The 17669-nt window shown below is 37.3% G+C and overlaps 1 protein-coding gene across 1 annotated transcript in view; it reads right to left on the bottom strand.

The window, feature by feature from the left end:
- The window catches only part of LOC128014839 (PDZ and LIM domain protein 5-like), a 40980-nt gene that overhangs the window by 13260 nt on the left and 10051 nt on the right, over window positions 1–17669 (bottom strand). The window contains exons 3-8 of the mRNA XM_052598509.1: window positions 17140–17291; window positions 7907–7943; window positions 7266–7642; window positions 2920–2937; window positions 2587–2771; window positions 1852–1888 (exon numbers count right to left, since the gene is read on the bottom strand). Of these exons, the coding sequence (XP_052454469.1) occupies window positions 1852–1888; window positions 2587–2771; window positions 2920–2937; window positions 7266–7642; window positions 7907–7943; window positions 17140–17291 (806 nt within the window). The remainder of the gene's footprint in view (window positions 1–1851; window positions 1889–2586; window positions 2772–2919; window positions 2938–7265; window positions 7643–7906; window positions 7944–17139; window positions 17292–17669) is intronic.

Below are 17669 nucleotides of genomic sequence, written 5' to 3'. Positions count from 1 at the left end.
GACTACAAGAATGAAGCATTTCCACAAAAATATGAGCAGCACGTCACCACAGAACACTGTGGAAGTGCATTACTGTAAACGCTGCATCACTGTGTTTTGGTTGATGGTTGAGGTGAAATTATTTCCATTGTTAATCGACAGATGCTGTGTGTAGTTTACCTAGTTTTGAGCCCAGAGGGTTCCTTTTAATAGAAATCAAAAGACTAAAAACTGAAACATCACATAATCTAAATAAAATCCAAGCCACACATGTAATACAATATTGTAGTGCGACTAATAAACTTCACATACACACTTTATAGAGCTCATGTTGTTGTTTCTTGTGACAATTCTGACCCTCCCGTTTCCGATAAAACTTCAGACACAATTTTACAGTCTCATTTCTCTGGAAAGATCCCACACAGATCCACTAGCACACACACGGATTCCCACACACTCACTCACTCACACACACACACACACACACACGTCTACACCAAGCTGAGGAAGTTCAGGCTTTGAGCAGACACTCCATGGTGCCAGTCTCTGAGTGTTTTATATCTGGGTCCAGTCTTAAGATTAATCTTCACTACCCTGTTCACAGACAACCAACAACAGAGAGAGAGAGAGAGAGAAATAAAGACAAAATGAAGAGCTGTAGAAGTGAATGTCTTCAGCACACAGATAATGTAAAGCATGCAGACGGAAACACCACTGCACACGGGTTGAACTGGATTCTGTAACTCTAATAAGTATAAAATATACACAGCACACACTGTATACTATATAACAATAATAATAATGCCTTTCTTTGGAAAGTGAAGCCAAGAACCCTCACAAACTATGAATTCACCCACCACAAAACAAGACAAGTTATTACATGACAACTTCAACAGCAAACCAATAATAGCGCAAGACTATCAGAATAACACTCAGATTGCGCCTATGATTAAAATGCAGGTGTTTTTTTCACTTCCTCAAGTATGAGCTCCACATTCAGACTATATCATACAATATAAACCATTAATGACTGATGTATGTTACTTAACAGAAAACCTAGTAAACCTGTACTTAAATACATTATACATTGTAATGCTTTATATATTTTTTTATAAATAACTTAAAAAAAAAGTTAAAATGCATTCATATTTTTATTTTAAGCATTGTTTGTCATGTGTTTTAATGCATTATATGTTCTAAATGTGTAACAATGAATAGATGAATATTATAACTGCTCACAATTATCATAAAAATGCATTATAAGGTGTGTAACAAGGCATAACACATGCATTAAAAATCCCTTTATAATGCATTATATATAAATGATTTAAGTAAAGTGATACAAAAAATTATATGCATTTTTTCAATACTTTGTCTAAACTGCTCCATTTAAAAAAATATATATATATAATAATAATAATAATCCACTATTATTTCATGTCATGCTTAAATTATGGTTATAAGTCAATGGCTACCATCAATTATTTGGTTTCCAACATTCTTCAAAGTATCTTCTTCTGTGTTAATCAGTAAATGTAAATGAGTAAATGATGTCCGTTTTTATTTTTGGATGAACTATCCCTTTAAACACTTCCTTTCACTGACCTTTTGCTGAGAAATGTAGAAAAATACTATTTTAAGTCCTAGTGGTGAAAGTGTCAGAGATCTGCACATGCTGGTTAACTAGAGCCAGAGCTTTAACAGAAAGCCCATAAAACAACAGGTCACAGGATGCCAACATCACACAGGTAAATAACAGAAAAACTGAACAAATCATCATCACAAAACAAAAAAAACACACAGATTGTAGAACACACACACACACACACACACACACATACAATGAAAAAGCTGGCAAGCGGAGGAACTTACTTTGTAGTCTTTGCTGATTCTGACTCCTGTGAGTGATCTGAAAGACATAAACATGACACAAAACACATTTAATATGACAAGCTTTCACGTGATAGAGGTGTAATGAAAGACATTCTCCGTTTAAAACGTCAATTCCAATCTTAATCTCAAATTCAGTATCGAAGTGTTCCACACAATGGGTCTCATTCATGAAACATGAGCAGAACAAATGCCTGCAAACGGTTTGTAAAATCATTGTATGGAAACAATTTAACTATTAAAAATGGTATGTAAACAACCATTTAATGCAACAATTTATGCAAGAATGATTTTACGACTGATTTACACAGTCAAAATGTGTTCTGCTTGTGCTTTATGAATAAGGCCCTGTATTTATAAAATGCATTACATTTTTTTAGTCTTCTTCATTTTTTTTTTTTTTTTTTTTTACTTCAACAGGAGTTGGTTTTCAGGAGCATATAAACTTTGAAGTCATATTTTTTCTAACAATATAAAACATTAAAGTGCTCTTTCATACAGTTGAATTTAATAAAAAATGTATGCATATCCATCTAAAATAATTACATTAAGTGAACCTACAATAGCATTTTTGTAAAGAAATAAATCAGATGTTCCAAATTAATAACAAAGAATATAGTTTTTTTCCATAATCAATACATATAAAACAATAAACTAATATTTTAAAAAGAAATAATAAAATAACATTAAAAAATAAATAAATAAATGAAAACTCACCTAATTCTGTTTCAGTGCCAGTGATTTGGGCCAGGATACGGAAGGAGCGGGATTGTGAAGTTCCTGTCCGTGGGCACCAGTCCTCTGTGTCCACCATGATGCGTTTCCTGCTGGCATCACCGTGAGTCGGGACGTGGTGAGTCGGGAAGTCAGTCTCCGTCTCTGTCATAGGCTTGCGAGGAAATCTACACATACACACACACACAAAGAGAGATAGTGTCTGTCTCTCCTACATGTAATTCTAGATAATCATACATATCAAATGCACAATTTAAGCAACTTAAACATTTGAGAAATAAGGTCACTGCTGGCTGCTGGTTATTCCTTCTTTACCTGTTCATTTCAGGTTTTCTGAAGGAGGCATAAAAAAGGAATAAGAAAGATAAATATTTCAGTCATTCAATATCTTTTAGAAGGGTTTTACTGAAGACAAAACATTACAGATGTACTCACTTAGAAACAGCTGGAGGACCACTATGAAAAAAACAACAAAAACACTGTCATTCGCTTTTAGAGGCATTCAATTCAAAGATTCCCTGACAAAAATGCACTATGGTAAAAATAGCTTCTTACAAAATACTGTAGTTAGATATAACAGTTAATACTTGTTGTTAATACTGTAACAGCTTTAATAAACCTCAACCTTCACAATCTTTATGTCATGTTTATATAATAGCAGTGACTCATATCAAGTAAGTTTGCGCAGTTTAACTTTAGTATGGCCAAACTTTTCAAGGTAACTCAAATTCAAAATACACTAGAAACTTATTTTAAAGTTCAGGGGTCAAATTCAGAAAAATAATCTCCTTATGAAAAAAGTAAAGACAATCCAAGAAGATTGATTCCAATAAATTTGCTATTTGACTGTGTGACAACGAAGACTGGCTAATGAAATCGACTTAAAACAATAAATGCCATCAAATGCCATCTTTTAGTCAGTATTTCAGGTAAACAGTTAATATTAAACAGAAAATACAAGCTTTTGAGTTTTAAAGTCCTCCACAGGAAATTAAACTAATTTGTGGTTAAAGAAATGCATGAGACCAGCTGCATAAACAGTCACCTCACAAAGACTTAAGTATCTTAAGAACTGATTTGACTAACTAGCAGTTAACCAAGTGAATATCTGTCTTACTTTTTCAGATTCAGGAGCTTTTATGTAACCCACTTTTTTTTAAAAATTGTAACTTTTTGTCTAATTTTTAAGACTAGTCTAAGCAGTTTATGCACACGGTCACAGAAGATGGCGCTGCTGCACATTGAATAACACACAAGCCACATACAGCTTGAGAAGAAACTCATCTGGACATGTCTCAAAAAAAAAATTCAGTTCTGGAACATGCTGATCGTACTGAAGCCTGTCTGTACTGACACGTACAACATTCATAAGCTGTAATAAATCAGCGCTGTCTGGCTGAGCGAGGACGAACCGTGTGACGAAAGAGTGCTGGCACAGAGATTGTTTGTTTGACATACTGTAGTTAAAAACCGCTGACTACCTGACCACTGCGATATAACACCTCACAGACAGAACACGACATGCATATCATCAAACTCACAACAACACACTCATGCAGTAAAAACCACAAAACTTTGCTTTGAGAGTGGGCTCTACTCTACTTTAAAAGTTACTAATCACCGGTAGGCTACACTAATAAAATGTTTAAGTCTTATTTTTATTTACATGTACCATATTAGTAGAAAAGCATGTCTGGAAAAGCAAAGCATGTAAATCCGAGCAGGTTACATGATCCTTCAGTACATTATTCAGATAAAAATACCATGATACCATAACTGTAGCTACTGATACCAATCAAAGTCATTTTGAAGGGGGATAATAACAAGAAAAGTATCATGGGTTTTGAAATACTACAATGGTGTTCTTGAAAGTATCTCAAGCACAATGTAAATTGCACTGCATAAACCTTTAATACTTAGTGTTTCTTCACAGTATTTTATTCATAAAGAAAAGCAAAACACTCTCATAGATGAGGTTAGATAAGGGAAACAATGCTTTCACTGCAAATCACAGCAATATTTACAGCACACACACACACACACAGAGAGAGAGAATGAAAGGAGCATTAATATGGTACTGACTTTGTGGCTGGAGTCAGCTGCTGAAAAGCATGTTGAGGAGAAAAACAACAATTAAACACACATAATCATCTCATCACTGGCTGAAATCAAACAACACTGGTTCCTGAAGCCCTCTGAGACAGACCAACAACTGAAAACAAACACACACAATAAAGAATTGAAAAAGAATTTCAATCACTTTATGTTAAACAAAGCACCGTCCCCTGCAATCAGAGGACAACAGCAATGAGTCTGCAGGAACCAATCAGCAGCAACCTGGGCAGACACACACACACACACAAACACACGCACACACACACAAAAAAACTATAGGGTCGTAACAGGATCCTCTGGTGAGCAAATGATGTAATGCTACATTTCTCCAAATCTGTTCCAATGAAGAAACAAGGGTGGACTATTCCTTTAAAAACACCATATGAGTCAACAAAGAGAAAAACAAACTTAATTCAGAAGAATTCTTTCCATTCAAACAAAATACATTATCCAGAACCAAGCACTTACTGAGCTGCATGAAAGAGAAATATGTTTTCTCAAAAATTGCCTATAAAAATCATAGAAACAGTGCTGGCACTGATTTGACTATAATGTGCAGCTGTATGAGGATAATGAGGAGGATTTATCAGAGTTTATTGGAGAGGGAGGATAAAAACAATTATATGAGTGCGTAGTATGACGAGAAGAATTTCATCAGTTTTCTCTCCCACATCTCTAATACTTTCCTCCTTTTTTTCAGACACAGCGTTCAGGTATCTAAATTCTAGCATACTGTGCAGCACATACTGCATTTTTTGGCACTCTAGATTATATCCCATGCAAACTATGTACGCATAATGCAAAAATAGCAGCATGACTAGTATAGTGCTATTCCAAACGCTTAACGAAAAGCAGAACAGATTTATTGAGTGATTTGAACTCTAATCTGCGCTGGTATCAGGGTGATATTATACTTTTAAAGTTATTTAGCACACAGAAACGAACAAAATGCACCACAACAAGCACACTTATCTGATGAGACATGTGTGTGTTTGAGTCTCATAATGTGTGTGTGCATCGGCACGTGTAATTAGACACGTAGTTCTTCTGCATAATAATGTCAATCAGCACTTTTTAACCATCATTAAAATATGACACCCAGAAAGGGAGGTTCACGCACACACAAAATACATCTGAGCTTCGCCTGGGATATTATCCAAGGGAGAGCCCTCATACACCAAAATACACAACAGATAGCATTACACCGAGCTAAATATACACACAAACATCAGATAACTGACACACGAACAGGTACACAAACAGAATCCCACTGAGCAAAAACAGATACAGAGAGACGCTCCCAGTGTCTTCGGTGTATGGAAGTAAATTCTGGAATAATGGAATATTAGTGTCCTAAAGATCCAAACGGGAAAAAAAAGTATTAAATAAGTATATAAAGTATTAAAAAAAAAAAATTAGAAGTACTAAACGAAAGGGGAAAATATTAATATGAGTGCTGCACATCCTATTTAAGTTGGGTTTAAATGTTGACGTGACTTCTGATAAGTGTGTGCCAAGTATTCAAAACTCACCTGTTGTGTGCTTATGGTTCAATCCAACCAGCTGAAGTGCATGTCTGGACTAAACCATGTTACAAAAAAGTTGGGGAGGGACATCATGAAAACCAACTAAATGCAGTTTTATTTTCTAATGTTATGTTTAGGTCTCAGTAACAAGAGTCTGCTTTTGGCCATGTGTAAACGTTCAACAGGACGCCACAGAGTTCAAAGGTGGGTTTTGGAAGTAAAAATGTCATTCAAAATCTGTGATATTTAGTGATAACATCCAAACAGTTTAATATATACCAACCTTGAGCACTGAGGTGGTTAAAAGTAGTATATGTATTCAAAATCATAAATTCAAGCCATCATTTATTACAACTTTACAACAAGTCTAATATTGTGCAATAAGGTAATTATTTTGAGTTTATTTTGTTATATATTGTGATTTGAACTGCAATATGATATTTGAAAGTATCTCATATAGCTATTTAATCCAGACACAAACCGCTGAATTAGAGCATTAGACGACTGTGGTAATTTGGAAATTTATAGAGAAAATACATAGAACCTCAGCTGAAAAAATAAACAGCTAAACACAGATTTGGTATTATCTGTTGTTTAAGCTTTTTCTGAGCAGTGATACTGTATGTTAGTAGTGATACTGTATGTTAGTATAATTTAGATAATACTGTAGTTTTTATTAATAGCTTGAATCTGTGTTTATTTAAATAATTTCTGTTTTAACTTTAGAGTATTATAATTTAAAGTTTTAGTAATTTTGTTGTTTTTTATTATTATTCTCTTTACTTTAGTTTTTTTTTTTTTTATAGTTAAGTATAATAATTCGGATATTCAGCTGCTTTATATATATATATATATATATATGTCCCTTTGTCTATATATAACAAGCATTTTTGCTTTGAATTAATGAATTAATGGTGCAATGTTGTGCGTCATCTCAGAGCTGGTAGGTTTTTGTTGAGCTCTCTTGAGCTCTGGTTTCATGGGGTGGGTGGAGCATTGAGGTGTCAATCAAACTCTTACCCATTCAGCTGAGAGCTTTCACCCTGGCTTTCCAGAAGGCCCCGCCTCTGGCCCATGGCAACCTCACAGGCATTCTCATTGGAGTAGAGATTGATGGGCGTGTTATACACTGAAGGGCGGGGCACCACTGGTAGATGATTGGGTGAGCCATCAGTAGGAGTCGGCGAAGTCTGTGGATTACGGTTTTGAGCTGAGGAGGCGGGTGCAAAAGCTGATGCATCAGAGGGAATGGAGGCTATGTGTGGTGACCCCGCCCCTCCAAACAGATGGACGCTCCTATTGGAGGATGTAGTGATGTGGGTGGAGTTTGTGATGTCATAGGAAGATGGAATGGAGGTTGTCATGGGAACGTGTTTGATGATTTCCACAGAATCATCCTATACATGGAAAGAAGCACATGCAGGCCTCAAACAAAAAGACAACAGCAACTGTATGACTAGTAGTGACTTCTAGCAATTCAAGAAAAATAACTGAACTCAGCAGGCACACTTCTGCTACAAACATGCAAAACTAAAACTTGTGCATACATATAGAGCTGTGTGTCTGTCTCAGAGGGGAATAATGACATATACACACACAATCCATTCACAATACTCCAGTTGTGCACACTGGCTGGCTGCATGTGTATATAAATCTCATACCTTTGGTGCCACATCTGGATTTGGAAGACTGGAAGCTCTGTTGAAACATAAACAATGAAGAAAAACATTAATGACTCTGCTGTAACCACATCTAAAGCTGGGAATGGCAATACACAGGAAATGTCTAACTGTGATTTGCAGTAAAATCATGAGGCCTCTATTCATAATGACACGGAACAACCGCATGGAAGTTTGTTGAGCAGTTCTGAATTTGTTTCACCTGCAGGGGAGAACAGAATTAGGTTTGTGTCCTAAAGAATCCAGGTATGGTTTTAAACTAGTTAACTGGTGGTCAAAAATTTTGAATAATTATGTGTGTGTGTGTGTGTGTGTGTGTGCAGTAAGTCTCTTATACTCACCAAGGCTTAAAATAAGTATTTACTATTTGAATATATTTAAAATGTTGTTTATTTCCTGTGATCAAAGCTACATTTTCAGCATCATTACTCCAGTCTTCAGTGTGACATGATCCTTCAGAAATCATTCTCATATGCTGATTATTGCTCAATTATTAACAATGATTCTTATTATTATCAATTTTGTAAGGATTTTCAGATTAATAGAATATTCAAAAGAAAAGCATTTATTTGAAACAGAAATCTTTTGTAATATTATAAATACCTTTGCTGTCACATTTGAATGGTAGATCACATTTAAAAAATACAAAAATATGAAGCAGCACAACTGTTTTCAACATGGAGAATAATAAGAAATATTTATTGAGCTGCAAATCAGCATTTTAGAATGATTTCTGAATGATCATGTGAGTCTGAAGACTGGAGTTATGATGCTGGAAAAAAAAACAGTTGTTATAAACTGCAATAAAAATATATTTCACAATATTACAGTTTTTACTGTTTGTGTTTGTGTATGTGCATGCATGCGTGTGTGTGTGTGTGTGTGTGTGTGTGTGTGTGAGAGGCTGAGTGCTTGAGTATCAGTTACCATCTCTGAGAACCTGAACTCAAGACCTTCAACAATAATTTCACACATCTCTTTGTTTTATTATTGTTATTTATGAATAATTTTGACCTTTGAGGATGTTCCCAAAGGGAGGTTTGCAATTTCGTCCCTAAAATACATCCACACCCATCTTGTGTAGATGAGAGTGTTATATAACAGGAGAAGTAAGCATTTGCTATATGTGGAGGCTCTGGATCTTTCGTGACCATCATAAGTTCATAAGAAGGTGGGGTATCTCTCCCCGGAGGTCTTTAGAGTGAGATCCAGCAGGTCAGGACAGGTTTAGCACTGCTGATCCAGCCAGATGGACATGAGCACTCACACTACTACAGTCATGAGCCAATAATCTGGTCTCAGTGCACTCAATATAGCTCAACAGGACTCAGAAAACCAGCAGAATAATGCCAGAGAGAGAAGAGAGAGAAAACAGTATGATTTTATTCATTTTATTTTGTTAACTGAATTATTTTTATGAAATGCATTGATATCCCAGTGGTATTCAATCAGATTCGACATCCAGACTTTAAATATCCTTCCAGCAAAAATCTAAATAAATCATAAATAAGACTTTTTTTAAGGAGCTAATGTTTTGTATGGATTGAAATGAGTCAAATGAAACCCAGATGTTAAAATTGCCTTTTTAGAACTTAATAGACTCAATAAACTTAATGAATAGAACTTTCTATTCATCAAATAATCCTGAAACAAACAAAACGTTCACCACACACCATCTTATTGGAGTGATGAAGCCAGTCAGCAGATATGGGGATTGATAGGATAAGTAATGATGTTGACAAGTAACGTTTCTTTGAGCAGCAAATCACAGTAAAATACTGGAGACTGGACACGTCTCAGTTGTTCTTCTAGAGTCTTGACACGTCTCATTTGATCTTCGGGAGTCTCGACACATCTCAGCTGATCTTCCAGAGTCTCGTCACATCTCGGTTGATCTTCTAGAGTCTCGTCACGTCTCAGCTGATCTTCTAGAGTCTTGACACATCTAAGCTGATCTTCCAGACTCTCGTCACATCTCGGTTTATCTTCTAGAGTCTCGTCACGTCTCAGTTGATCTTCTAGAGTCTCGACACATCTAAGCTGATCTTCCAGACTCTCGTCACATCTCGGTTTATCTTCTAGAGTCTCGACAGTCTCAGCTGATCTTCCAGAGTCTCGACACGTCTCAGCTGATCTTCTAGAGTCTCGACACATCTCAGTTGATCTTCTAGAGTCTCGACACGTCTCAGCTGATCTTCTAGAGTCTCGTCACGTCTCAGTTGATCTTCTAGAGTCTCGACACATCTAAGCTGATCTTCCAGAGTCTCGTCACATCTCGGTTGATCTTCTAGAGTCTCGACACGTCTCAGCTGATCTTCTAGAGTCTCTTCACGTCTCAGGTGATCTTTCAGAGTCTCGTCACATCTCAGTTGATCTTCTAGAGTCTCAAAACATCTCAGCTGATCTTCTAGAGTCTCAAAACATCTCAGCTGATCTTCTAGAGTCTCTTCACGTCTCAGGTGATCTTCCAGAGTCTCGTCACATCTCAGTTGATCTTCTAGAGTCTCGACACGTCTCAGCTGATCTTCTAGAGTCTCGACACATCTCAGTTGATCTTCTAGAGTCTCGACACGTCTCAGCTGATCTTCTAGAGTCTCGACACATCTAAGCTGATCTTCCAGAGTCTCGTCACATCTCGGTTGATCTTCTAGAGTCTCGACACGTCTCAGCTGATCTTCTAGAGTCTCGACACATCTCAGTTGATCTTCCAGAGTCTCGACACATCTCAGCTGATCTTCTAGAGTCTCGACACATCTAAGCTGATCTTCCAGAGTCTCGTCACATCTCGGTTGATCTTCTAGAGTCTCGACACATCTCAGTTGATCTTCCAGAGTCTCGACACATCTCAGCTGATCTTCTAGAGTCTCGACACATCTCAGTTGATCTTCCAGAGTCTCGTCACATCTCAGTTGATCTTCTAGAGTCTCGACACGTCTCAGCTGATCTTCTAGAGTCTCGACACATCTCAGTTGATCTTCTAGAGTCTCAACACATCTCAGCTGATCTTCCAGAGTCTCGTCACATCTCAGCTGATCTTCTAGAGTCTCTTCACGTCTCAGGTGATCTTTCAGAGTCTCGTCACATCTCAGTTGATCTTCCAGAGTCTCGACACGTCTCAGCCGATCTTTCAGAGTCTCGACACATCTCAGCCGATCTTTCAGAGTCTCGGCATGTCTCAGCTGATCTTTCAGAGTCTCGTCACGTCTCAGCTGATCTTCCAGAGTCTCGTCACGTCTCAGTTGATCTTCTAGAGTCTCGACACATCTAAGCTGATCTTCCAGAGTCTCGTCACGTCTCAGTTGATCTTCCAGAGTCTCGACACATCTCAGGTGATCTTCCAGAGTCTCGTCACGTCTCAGTTGATCTTCTAAAGTCTCGACACATCTCAGCTGATCTTCCAGAGTCTCGTCACGTCTCAGTTGATCTTCTAAAGTCTCGACACATCTCAGCTGATCTTCCAGAGTCTCGTCACGTCTCAGTTGATCTTCTAGTGTCTCGTCACGTCTCAGCTGATCTTCCAGAGTCTCATCACATCACAGCCGATCTGCCAGACCCTTGTCACATCACAGCTGATCATCCAAAGTCTGGTTACTTCCTGTCTGCTTTAACCAGAAGTCTGAGAAGTCTGGTGTCTAGGGTGGAGCATCCCCCGCTGGTGTCAGCACGCACAGCTGGTATCCCAAAACCAAATCACTCTAGTCCTCCTGCTCATGAACTCATTCCCCTGGGGTTGTTTTATGTTTGTTTGTTTTTTTTCAATTTGCTATATGCGGCAGCTACGGCTACAACATCATCAGAGGTGGCGGCTTACGCTACAGAACCTTCAGAGGTAGCGATGTCTGCTGCTGAGATTCTGAAGTGTGGATTCAGAGGACCTACTTACAATGAAAAGAGCAATTTGGGCATTATATCTCCTTATAGACCTATTCTTTGGTTTCCATAGAAGAAAGTCAGATCGGTTTGGAAAGACATGAGGCTGTGCAAATAATGACAGAACTATTCCTTTGAGATGCTATATGTTGAAATCAGACATTATCTTTAATTAATCAAGAGAGCAAAGGGACACGTAGGAGGGTAATTATTATATTCTTTTCAAAACCATTAAATATTACAATTTCTGTTGATCAGAATAATCTGAGGGTGGAAATTTCACTGCGCTTTGAACTTTCTTCCAAATGGTGATTTTTATCTTGCTGTATTTCGCTAATGGAAAATGTTCTGTGAAACAGGCTTCAGCTTACACTTTTAGACAGCTAAGAGCTTAAAATGCACACAGAGACAGAGTTTAGAGATAAAACTGCTTAATGCTTTTAGAGCTGTTATGAAAAAAAAAACACATGGCATACAAATCATGTTCATGTGACAGCAAACTGACCATCTAACATAACATGCATGCAACAGCTAGAAGAGCTGATGGATGAAATCAATTGATTCACATTGTCTTTCTTGTTAATATTACCTCAATTTAGAGGTCTATACTAACCTGGTTCATTAGGAAAACCTTTAACCATGATACTGTCCGATAATAAGACTAGACCTGTCTGTTTCTTGTTTGTACATGGTATTGCAGATTGCACAGTGGTCCATTCAAGGGTTGGTAAAAATATTTTTGTCTTATTTTCCTTTTTAAATATCTACAATTTCTTAAATCAAGAGAGTTTACCTTTGTTGTGTTCAGGTGATTTTTTAACCAGGATTTTATTTTCCCAAAAAATGCTTGTGTTATCACATTGCACTAAAACTTGCTCACACAGTGTATAACAGCCCCTCAAAAAACAATTAAGGTAATTTCTGTACCTTTAAGGATTTTTTCCCACCTTGTTGCACTTGCGGTGTTCCTGGTCAAAAAATGACTGGCTTACAAAAATTGCTTATATATTTCTTGTTTTCCTATATTATCACCAAATCTTGGATTCAATGTGTTGTCAGTTCATTTTATTTCAGTTATCACTGGTTTTGTGTTTCTTTTTGGAACTGATTGATCGTAGGTCTCACTGATCTGAGCTTATGCACCTCAGTTTTTGAGTGCATTTATTAAAATAAAAATTATTCACAAATAATGTGTACTGCACAGTAATCTAGTATTACACTCTGAATGTGCACACAGAAAATGAGTCACATTAAAATTCAAAATAAACAATACAGTACATATTCAAATGTAAACCGATCTCTTTCTGGCATCTTTTGCTGGTTCAGTCTCCGTTTCTTATTGTTTTCAAATTTAGCTAATTAAATATCAGTTAGAATAGAGGAATTACAGAGAAACGTTTGTGCTCTCTGCATCAGAGTCCAAATGTCCAAACAGTTTTTCTTTCAGAATAATATTTCATACATTTGGGACAAAAGATTGTTAACAGTCCTAATTCAGATCTGCAAGAGTAAAAATCAAGTTCATCTGGCGAGAAAGTCAACACTTAACAGGAATTTAAACAATATTAATAATAATGCTAAAAAAATGAATGAACAGTATTATTACTGCTTCATTTTCAAAACTGTCAGTGCTGATTATTATGAAAATAAATAAATCCAGAAAGTTTTAGGATTTTTTTTTTTTTCGATTTTCATCAAAGATTATATATATATCGCTGGGGACATGAACTGGTGTCAGGGGGTTATGATGATCTTGAGGTTACTCCAAAGTGGTTTAAATTGGAGATTAGCTGGTTTAATTAAATTGAGCTAAACATTTCCTCCAATCAGTCATCAAATCACCTCCCACAAAACCATATAATCAAGTAACCTGCATTCATCCCTGCTCTGAATTCTGATGCTGTTTGATGTATTCTGTGTTTAGGAAGTTGTGTGGTCAGTTTAATCTGCACTCTGATGAGGGTCTGGCACAGGTCTGTGTGTTTAAGCGGTTGCAGCGAGCATCATTTGTGTGTTTGGATGTGGCGTAACTAACATCAAACCTGAACCGTAACACAAAAACAGACAGATGCATAAACAACATCCACACACAATCAAGAACACACACCCAAAAAGGGAATAAGGAATTACAGGTTTTCATAAAGCTGACATGATTTGTTGTTTAGCGTGATTGAAACTTTTAAGAGAGGCCATTCAAGGGCAACAATACAGCACTGAGATTACACAGTTCTTTTTTAACCTAAAGTACTTTCATTGTTATTTCAGTCTATATAAATTAATTTCAGCTCATTAATGTGGGAACAGAAGCCTGCAGCATCTCAGATCAGCCAATATAAACATAACATGTCAACAAGGCACAGCAAGGTTAATCTCCTGTCTACTAGAACACAATCTCCTGTAAAATATGTTAAAAAACATCAAAACAGGCAAATCCGACAATAGCATTATAAATTATGCTTGCACAGTTTATAATAAATTACAAAGCAATGATTTCTTCCACTTATTTGAATTACTAGAGGCCCGAAAAAATCACCTTTTTCCTATTGTATCTCTACTGTCATTAGAGCACATATTACACCTGCGCTTATATGCATACTATGCATATGCATGTTATATTTATATAAAAAAAATAAGAAGTTAATGTATCTACACAACCTGTACCGATCAATCAATTTAGTGAAGTCTGAGCGTATAACAAGAATGTCTCGGTTATGTATGTAACCCTCGTTCCCTGAAGGAGGGAACGAAGATGTCACGTCGGTGACCGACGAATTGTGATCTCTCATAAAGAGACCAATCTACTTTGAGTGTAAACTAAACAAGCCAATGTGGTTAATCAAAGCGTGAGCATAAAAAGGCAGCAGGTGCAATGCATACCAGGTTTTCACTGAGGAGCAGAGCCAGTGACCCGGCCACTCAACAGTAGTACAGCAGCCACGGTGAGGGGATGTGATGTCTCCATTCCCTCCTTCGAGGAACAAGGGTTACATATGTAACCAAGACGTTCCCATTCATTCAGTCACTCTTGATGTCACATCCAGATTCCAGATCATCCATCCAGCCATGGTGAAGATGGAGAGGTGCCTTCACCATCCCCCAAAGAGCAGCTTCCTCCATCTTTGGGTCGCCAGTCCTGGGGCCTCTTGCATCGCAGGACCCTGAGAACCCGCAGTGACTTTCGTTGCTCAGAGCATGAGGTCTGGAGCAGTCAGGAGCTCTTTCAGAACTTCCAGATCGTGACCACCCTCGTGCAGGTCCTTCAGTGCCTTGGCCTGACAACCCTGTAGTAACACCGTAGCGTGTAAGGTGGAGGCAGCTATTCCACATATAGCATCGCCGGACAGGCCAGATGAGTACCTGCAGACCCGGGAGGGGAGGCACAGTTTACCCTGCCAGGTGGAGGCAGTATTAGGAAACTACTGCATCGCAATCGACCGCTCCACTGGGGGGACCGTGGGGACCCCCTTATACACCCTAGCCGCACCGCCGTCTTGGGTGGTAAGGGAGGACAAACCAGCAGATCGGTTTCCGCAATGTAAAAGGTGCCGTCCATGACCTGGTGAGCTCCTCATGCACCTCTGGGACGAAAGGCATGAAGCAAGGCACTGAGAACCAGCACGAGCCACCCCAAGAAACCAATTGTCCAACCTTGAGATTTCCACTCGAGCCCTACCCTCTAGGCGGTAGAGTGGAAATCTGATTCAGGATCCTTACCACTGCCCTGGAGGGTGGCAGCACAGCTGAATCTTCCTCTCCAGAGAGCTCTACCTCCGATGCAGTGTTCGACATCTGGTCATCGGGAGAAGCACCGAAGGATACCACTGGTATACTCTTTAAAGTGCATTCCAATTGAAATTGAACTGAAATTTGCCAATCAGATGGTGCTGATGCTGGTATACTGTAGTTCTATTAATACTAATCCCCAGTAAAACTGAGAGGTGAGGTGTGTATGTGTGTGTGTGTGTGTGTGTTGGTGTGTGTGTATGTCAGTCATACATTAAAGAAATATGTAAGAAACAGCAGAAAAGATTTCTACATGCAAAAATGAGCTATTAGCTATAATTAGCTATTTGCATCTGTTTGGTTTTATTTAAATAATTATATTTTCAAAATGCATTTATTTAAATTGCCTCAAATCAGAATAAATCTGTTAATTGTGGAAAAAAAGTAATTTATTCAGTTAAAAAAGTATGAACATGGTTTCCATCCTAAAAAATGGGAATTTCTCAGGAAAGGCGTCTTTACATATCTCTCAAAAAAAACAGACACACAAAACATTTGAGCATATTTTCTCTCATAATTGTCGTGTTTGATACAGCTCATGTATCTGTCCATCAGTGCCAGTCTCTCTCTTGATGTTTTTATTTCCACCAGACCAGTGCATGAGTGTTTTTCTGTCAACGCTGAGCAAACCCAGTCTCTCTGTCTTATGTGTCAGCATGTGCATGTTTGATTCCCATGGCTTGACAGTGAGACAAAACTTTCCGTTAGACCAGGAAAACAGGAAGCTGGCACACACATGCAAACAAAACACACTCTGCTCCCAAACACACAGCAAATCAGTCAAAAGTCTGGACAGCTGTACTCTACTAGTTCTCTGCACATAATACAGATCGACTGTAAGTGCTGTGTTCATCTCTTGCACTCATGCAACGTGACAGCAGAGAGATGAGTTAGCATATGGCTCAAAAACACTGTTATGATGCATGTCTGATTGTTTTGGCTTTCACTAAGTCATAAACTTCAATTATTTATCAAATAATAAATAAATAATAAATAAATAATAAATATTTCGAACAGTAGAATGGTATGTTCTTTTTTTGTCACATGATCTCATATTGCATGTTTAATTCAATGAGTGGCATTCAATTATCATCATGAGAAAAATAAATTGATAATATATAAATAACATAGTAAATTAAATACATAAATACATAATAATACATAAAATAAAATAAATGTAAAAAAATACAAAATAAACAACAAATATATTTTTTTAAACTGAAAATAATTATATATAATCTTTTATTTATTTATTTTCCAAATAATGAATCAAATAAGAAAATTTAAAAAATGCTAATATTACTTACGTTCATCACATTGACAATGGAAGGTCAATGCAGTATGAATATATGAATATAGTATTCCATGCATTGTTGTATAATGCACAAAAGTTTGTGTATTCTGTGCATACAGGCAATTTGCATACTGTGCACAGTATATACTCTTTGTACGCACTGGACAGAACTATTTCCTATATAAACCGTTTATGTCATTTTTAGCATAATAAATTTAATGATAATAAATTTTTGACCATTACCAAAGCAGTGCAAGCATATTCTTACTTCTGTAAGGAGAGGATTAGTTTGTCTGTGTTGGATTTGATCTTATTCTGAGCCTCGAGGTGGTTCATGCTGTCGGCGCTGATGCCGTCGATGGACAGGACCAGATCTCCCACAGTCACTCCTGCTTTAGCAGCCTTTCCTCCATCTGACAGCTGAAAACACACAGATAATGATCAAAACAACACAGTGACACAGAGTAGACTTCAAGCACAAGATGGAGAATTTTCTCAGTTAAGTCAAGTCAAGTCGCATTTATTTATATAGTGCTTTAAACAAAACAGATTGTGTCAAAGCAACTGAACAACATTAATTAGGAAAACGGTGTGTCAATAATTCAAAATGACAGTTAAAGGCATTTTTTTTATTTAAAATAACTGATTTCTATTGTAATATATTGTAGAATATAATTTATTCCTGTGATCAAAGCTGAATTTTCAGCATCATTATTGCAGTCTTAAGTGTCACATGATCCTTCAGAAATCATTCTAATATGCGGATTTGTAGCTCAATAAATATTCTTATCATCAATT

Source organism: Carassius gibelio, chromosome A5, assembly GCF_023724105.1.
Source record: "Carassius gibelio isolate Cgi1373 ecotype wild population from Czech Republic chromosome A5, carGib1.2-hapl.c, whole genome shotgun sequence".
Taxonomy (NCBI): domain Eukaryota; kingdom Metazoa; phylum Chordata; class Actinopteri; order Cypriniformes; family Cyprinidae; genus Carassius; species Carassius gibelio.
The sequence above is the reverse complement of the archived record's forward strand: the minus strand, read 5'-3'. Positions and strand labels throughout refer to the sequence as shown.